General features: G+C 31.0%; 1 protein-coding gene across 6 annotated transcripts; it reads left to right on the top strand.

Moving 5' to 3' along the window:
- The first annotated feature begins 797 nt into the window (after window positions 1–797).
- LOC21387339 (myb family transcription factor PHL13) lies at window positions 798–7,208 on the top strand. 6 transcript variants are annotated; one of them, XM_024174414.1, is made up of 8 exons: window positions 798–936; window positions 1,205–1,266; window positions 3,479–3,906; window positions 4,406–4,482; window positions 4,617–4,656; window positions 5,254–5,428; window positions 6,382–6,649; window positions 6,820–7,208. In XM_024174414.1, exons 3-8 carry the CDS (start codon window positions 3,561–3,563, stop codon window positions 6,955–6,957), a joined length of 1,044 nt encoding a protein of 347 aa, XP_024030182.1. In that variant the 5' UTR covers window positions 798–936; window positions 1,205–1,266; window positions 3,479–3,560; the 3' UTR covers window positions 6,958–7,208. The 6 variants fall into 6 exon arrangements, with proteins under 6 accessions (XP_024030182.1, XP_024030180.1, XP_024030184.1 ...); XM_024174412.1 differs by having other exon boundaries at window positions 1,196–1,266; XM_024174415.1 differs by lacking the exon at window positions 798–936 and adding an exon at window positions 962–999.
- Window positions 7,209–7,313: the final 105 nt, after the last annotated feature.

Below are 7,313 nucleotides of genomic sequence, written 5' to 3'. Positions count from 1 at the left end.
ACTTAATTACTAACATTAATGATGATGAATTGATCTAATCTTTCGTGTGTGAGTGTTTGACTATATATATACTGATTAAGTACTTCTGTGTATGATCTAATATATATTATAGCTAGGGGTATTTTTTAACGTCTAGCTCTAGCTTAACATCGTTTTCTTTTCTCATGTAGTCAAAGGTTCGAATAGCTTAATCATACATTACTTATAATTAGCTCGTTTTATCTTATAAGAAACCTATAAAAGTTGCATGGAAATGCCGAAGCAAGCCATGTGAAAATCAGCTTATCTAATTGGATCTGAAAATGACTGATGTCATGATATAAGCACGTGAAGTTCAATAGAAAGAAGGGGGGAAAAAATGATACAATCAGTCTCAAAAAGTTATATGTGCGTCTTGCATTTACATTCAACTACCATGATTTCTTTTTCCTGGGGATATTAATTATATCAAAGAAACAAAAGTCATGGAATGACAACATATGCAAATGCTAAACAAAAGCAAATTTTTTAGTATTTAGGTAGAAAGAAAATCATGGGCCATATATAAGGATATCGAAGGAAAACAAACAAGGGTTTTGTAGTTTGTGCATACGCATAGCCAAAAAGTCTTTGTTTAGGTGGGAAGGAATTGAAACGCTACATGAAAAAGGGACCCCACCGCGGATGGGACGAGTATCAAACAGAGGTCAAACAATTAATTAGATAATCACGAGCTTTTGTGTGTGTGTATGAGAGAGAGAGGAGAGGAACGAGAGAGAGAGAGAGAGAGAGAGAGAGAGAGAGAGAGAGTTTTGTTGATTTTTTTTTTAAATTTTTTTACGAGGAAGACAACAGCTGTCAAAAGAGGTGATGAGGAAGAAGAGAAAAGGGTGTCACATGATTTGATCAGTCCCGGAAAAATATCATCACCAATCGCATATCTGTATCCATAGTAATGTGAGTCCTAATTATTTCTGCATCTGCAATATTAACCTAAACAAGATTATAAACTCATGCAGTGTATGAAATCGATCTTTCTTCTTTAATTTGTTTTGAGTATTCCGTATGAAAGTCTCAGAATATATATATATATATATATCATCAGAATCTGAATTTTTATGACTTTAAATCTAATAGACCTGTTCATGTGCGAATAGAAAAAGCATCCCGGAATAACCGTACTCTCTCTCTCTCTCTCTTTCTCTATTTCATGAAGGGCATGCAGTGATCAGATTGAGGTTGGATTGGTCTGAGTACGGACATATGTACGTTGTTTCTCATCATCTGGTCAGTATATTGAAAAAGGATCACTTCTATTTAGAGCTATATATTTAGGATTAACATATCTCACCAATATCAATGGCTTATTTATATAAAGAAAGAAAAAACGAAACCAATTCTCTACGAGACTTTCTATAATCTAAATGTTAGTTTGGTTCTTGATCTTCTTCTTCTTCTTCTTTTAATTTGCGGTAGATTCTCAACAATCAAGATTTTATGCTTTGTTTTCTTTTGTAAGAGTACCTTTTTGCTCCTGATCGGTCATGTACATAATTAAATCATGAGTGTATCTACATGAAGGTGTAGCAGGAAAAGAAAAGAAAAACTACGTGAAGGTGCATATATACAGTAGTTCATTCACTCATGTGAGTTTCAATTTTCTGCTAATTATATATACTAATTCTTTCCGATATTTTTTTTTTTTGGAATTCGTTTAGTAACTTAATGACAGTGAGTTCAGATCTATATATATGTGTGTGTGTGTGTGTGTGTTTGTGTGTGTGTATATATATTGATACGTCCAATAAGCAAGTTATCATGACTACAATATTTTTTTAAAATTTTGTTTTGCTAAAATTAGATTTTGGAATCGGAAATTATGCACATATATCATGCATTAATGAAATTATAGTCTTAATTAGGTTGCGAGTGCCATGGTTCTACTTATATAAACGTAGAAACTTATCTAAATTTTTGCGTCCTTGGACAATGTTTAGAAGAATCTCTCTACTTAAATTTTTGCGTTCTTGTTTCATTTCGATTCGGAATTTGTTGTTCTATAACTTCAAATATTGATACTTTCAGATCTCTAATTATTCTAGATAAAAAGGCATCGATATACTGTCTATGTATAATTTCAGATTAAAAGCGCATATACTTACAACTTAATAATCCACGTACTCTTGTAGCAATATACGTAATTTCTATTCTCTTCCTTCTTTTTCCGTAGAGCTATTGGGAGAGGAACAAGTTCTTTTCCTACATTCTTTTGTTGGCATACATTTAAAGGTTGGCTATTCTTTGTACGTAGAAGGAATAATAACCTATAGACACTTCATTTAAATTCCATACTTACTCCCATTAACATAGGCCAGCGATACAGTTCAAAATGGAAGCTGAATTTAAGGATGTACAATGCACAACTCAAAAGTAAATAATTAAGTTTTTAGTACAGTTAGCTAATATATTATCACCTAAAATGATGGCCTACAACCATATTATCACCTAAAATGATGGCCTACAACCACATTATGATACTAACACACACACACACACACACACATATATGTATATACCATCAATATTTGACTACTTCTACAGTTAAACAGTTACGTATAGTTGCAGACATCAATTGGGAGGACAATTGTTAACCGAGTACTTAATAAAGCACATGTATAATTTGCTTGCCGGTAGGGCACACATGAAAACATTAACTTCCCCTTGGCCAATAGAAGTACTCTTTTCTTTAACACACACACACACAAAGTACCTGTACATGAATTTTTACTCACATGAAGCAGTGAAGGTTACATATATCATGACCAGTCTCTAATATTATCAAATACAATTCCATCAATTTCTTTTGTTGCATGTTACTTGAGATGCTTAAAATATGTAATTCTCTTCACTACTAAAAAATTTCTATATATAATGGCGACAGTCCTTCTGAAATACGGAAGATTCCATGGCGCGTTTTTATATATACATGTATTTAGATGATATAATAGCTTTTTTAGAAACCGCCGTTGTTTAGATGTCGTAAAATGAACTATCTGTAGTAGTGCTTCTAATCCGGCCAGTTCGTAATAGTTATGTCAGAGCATTTCTATTTTTGCTATAATGAATTCTCATATAGCATTAAAAAGGTTACTATATATAGCATTCAGATTCATAGCGGTGGTTATGGGTGGGTTGATAAAACAAATCAGTATAAGTTTAATACATATAGCTCTACCAAAGAAACTAGAAATATATAATAAGCTGAAGAAAATCGTGTGAATGCATGTCTTTTCGGAGAATCTAATAGCACATGTACGCTATATCATTGGCAAGAGGTATTGGCTTTCCTTGTACAAATGACAATATTCCTTATACTCGATCCTAGCATCAGATCAGTTTCTCCCACTTATGATCTTTTCCAACGGAAAATCCTGTTTTGTTTTTATCTTACATGCATTTTGTTCTTCTTATGTAATGCAAATATTTGCGTCTTTTGCAGCACCTTAAAAGTTTGCAACAGCGAAAAAGAATAAGGGAAATCGTAAAGAACACGCTAGAGAAGATGGGAAATATTGAATATTATGAAGAAAGCGGTACTAAATCTAGGTGGTGATACTAGAATTAGCGAGTCTCAAGCTGAAAAGATGATGATATCCCATCTCCAATATTCAGCTTCCAAAAATTGCTCCTCCTTTGACTTAAACGAAGAAGCTGCTATTAGAAGTGCTAGTACTACTCGTGAAAAGTATGCAGGTCTGATCGCTGATTATGGGAATGAAATGCATCGGAATTCATCGTCAGCTAATAGAAAAGAGGGAAAGGGTAGAGTTAGGCAATATGTTAGGTCCAAAATGCCTCGGCTCCGGTGGACCCCGGACTTGCATCTCTCTTTTGTGCATGCCGTTGAGAGGCTTGGTGGACAAGAGAGTAAGTAATGAATCCATGATTTTATAATTTGGTCTCTTTTTAATTAGAAAAAATTAGCTGGATGGTCAGTTTTGGCCACTATCTTTTTATTAATATCATCTTTTTTTTATATTTAAACAGCTTCTTTTTTTTGTTTACTGGATTTTACTATATAGTTAATTACCGATATACTAATAATCTATCCTTCAAAAAAAATATATTAATGATCTATCACTGATAGGTTGGCTTATCACTAATTGATATCGGTGCATATTATTAAGTCAATCAGTAATAGACTACTATGTTAATTGGTGATAAACCGCAAATCAATCCATCACTAATTAACTGTTTTAAAACCTGTTATTTTTCAAATTTAATAAACCTTAGGTAATTTATCAAAAAAAGCTTATGAAAGGGGGATTTACTTTAAGAATCCATTTTAATTACTATATATATCTCTATATCTATGAATATAAGAACAACAAATTGCTAATGCTCTAGTTTTTTGTGCTTCTATTAGAAGCAACTCCCAAATTAGTTCTTCAGCTAATGAATGTGAGAGGACTTAGCATTGGCCATGTGAAGAGTCACCTGCAGGTAATATCATATTTCTAGATCTTGCATTAACTTATAATATACATATACCATCAAATTATAATTTTAACTAATATATTAGTGTTTGACGTTTGTCCTAAACTAATGTGTATATATATTCCTTATTGTATTATCAGATGTACCGAAGCAAGAAGCTTGATGATGCTGGGCAATTAGGTGCGGTTTTCTGTGTCACGACATCTTTGAATTTATAAGAAATCTATCTATATATATGGTTTAGTTAAAATTTCTTCATAAATCAAACTATGGAGTATGGTGTAAAAACAAAATAAAATAATAAAAGGACAATTACTAATATGTAGCAGGTCGTTTCTTAGCTAGCTAGCTAATTTAATTAATTTTCTTTTAAAGTAAAAATGAAGAAAATAGAAATTATAACGAAACATATGAAAGCCAGCAGTTTTTTTTTTTTTTTTTTTTTTTTTTTTTTTTTTTTTTTCAGGGATCGCAGCAAATTAAAACATAGCTTAGATTTAAAAAAAATAATATTGAATAGGTGATTATCCATCTTATGAATAGTATTGAACTAAAACACGTACTGAAATTCTCAAATGTTAACCACCCTAGTCTTTTCCTGAATAAATTAGATATTCCAAAAGTAAACGAGGGAATGCATTTCAACTAATTTTAAAGATAGTGAGTTATCATTTAATTAATTTCCCTTTTCAAAAGCTGGAAAAAGAATTCATGTAAAAAACCATAGAGCACGGAAATATCCATAAATCATGTTGTGTAACTTTTTTGCTGTTACAGTGTTATTTCCAAGATATCGATCCAAGCATGGAAGAGATTCTCAGCAACATCTTACACTAATGGAGAACAGCACTAATATTACAGACCAAAATTCTAACCATCTTAACCTTGTCCATAGTCTTGTGAAGTCTGCTCTCCCTCGGAAACCTTTAGATCTCAAAGCCAACATTTTCAGGTATGATTTTTTTTTTTTTTTTTATAAAAAAATTACACTTAATTTAATAGGGATATGTGCAAAAACGATCTTTTTTTAAAAGAATATTTTAGTGAATGTCCCCACTTTCTTTTTAGTCCAGATACGCTGTTTCTATTTTCCTACCTCACTGACTATCCCTCCACTACTTATTTGTCATGTAAATTAAATTTAAGAATCTGACCACACAATAAGAATACAATACTAAAAATACTTAAACAATTCACGAGGTGCTTAAATTTAATTAGAAGGATAGCTACCGAGATAAGAAAATGAGACTGCTGATCTTAAACTCTTTCATTAAATTGAAATAAGTCATTTTAAAAAAAAAAAAAAACAAATCAAGAATTACTCACTAATTTACGTGATTGAAAATTAATAAACTACATACGCTGATAAATCAATGATCAATTAATCAATTCTTTACTAAGATTAATTAACAATTTAATAAAAAAATCAACTTAACAATTGACCAAAGTTAATTAAAAACGGACTTCTCTTTTTATTTTGACAACACTAGGGACATTTTTACTTAAAGTAGGTTTTAAAATGTTAGCATTTTCATAGGCGTTTCATTTTATAGGTAAAGTGGTCCTCTGAAAACATCATGGGTTAACAAATTGCCCCCTAAAATTTTAATTTTCATTATCAACTTTTTAAACTTAAAAATTGTTACAATGTGCCATATTTACTAAATTTGTTCATATTTTTTTATTAGATTTAAGGGATTAAAAGTTGAGAAAATAAAATATTTATATTACATTTGAATTGAGATATTAAAATTTTTCATCAAATGTGCTTTTTTGATCTTAATTTAACACAATCATCGTCAAAATAAAGCATATTGTAATAATTTTATAAGTTAAAAGATAATTTGTCAAAATTAAAAATTTAAAAGACAAATTGTTAAAACTGTACGAGTTATTTTATTGCAGGTCAACAACTTCAAACCAAGTACAAGTGCCCATAAAACGCAACCGTTTTCTTGAACAAGAGAGGTGGCCCCCATTTGAAACGATCAACAACACCAAAAGCGTTAATATTGGTGCAAATATTACATGGGTTAATACTAATAGTACTACTACCATCCAATCTCTCATGAATAATTTTGGCACCAATGGGACAACCCTCACAAAATTTCTATCAAGATCAAGATCTAATGGCTATAAACCAAATCTTGACCGTCCATTCCAGCCCCTGCAGGTAACTATTTGACTACATTAATTGCACATTGTTAATAAACCTTATAATTTATTTATTTATTTACTTGGGGATTTTTTTTTTTTTTTTTTTTTTTTTTTTTTTTTTTTTGGCACTCAAACTATAGGTTTTTTCTTCATTTATAATATTTATTTTTTGGGAATGAAATGCAGTTGAATCCGGAGAAAGTTCTGGAGGAGGAAGAAACAGTTCCTGATTTGCAATTAGGATTGAGCCAAGAATATAAGAGTACTAGTAATTATAAAAGCACCCAGGAACCAAGCACCAAGTTATCACTTTCTCTTTCTTAGCCAACAATATTAATTCATTTATCAATTAGGAGAAGGCAAAAGTTCCTCACAGGAATCTCAAATGAAGATTGCTCCATATCCAATGTCACTTTGAGGCTGAAGCACTTAACATCTTGTACCAGGGTCAATATCATCACATGTTTGACACTAGTTTGTTAAGTGCTTCTCTTTCAAGAGCCTTTTCAAAGTAGAAACCTTTAAATAAATAAATAAATACCATGTTGCGTTTTCAACAGATACTACTAGTTTGTTTCCCGAACATATAATTTAAAAACTCTTTTACTATAATATTTTCTCTAAAAAATATAAAATGTTTAAACCTACAAAACAAACTGCTTTATATTTTTCAACTGATA

Source organism: Morus notabilis, unplaced genomic scaffold (genome assembly GCF_000414095.1).
Source record: "Morus notabilis unplaced genomic scaffold, ASM41409v2 Scaffold1927, whole genome shotgun sequence".
Classification (NCBI taxonomy): Eukaryota; Viridiplantae; Streptophyta; class Magnoliopsida; order Rosales; family Moraceae; genus Morus; species Morus notabilis.
Note: the sequence above shows the minus strand (reverse complement) of the source record. Positions and strands in the feature narration are given on the sequence as shown.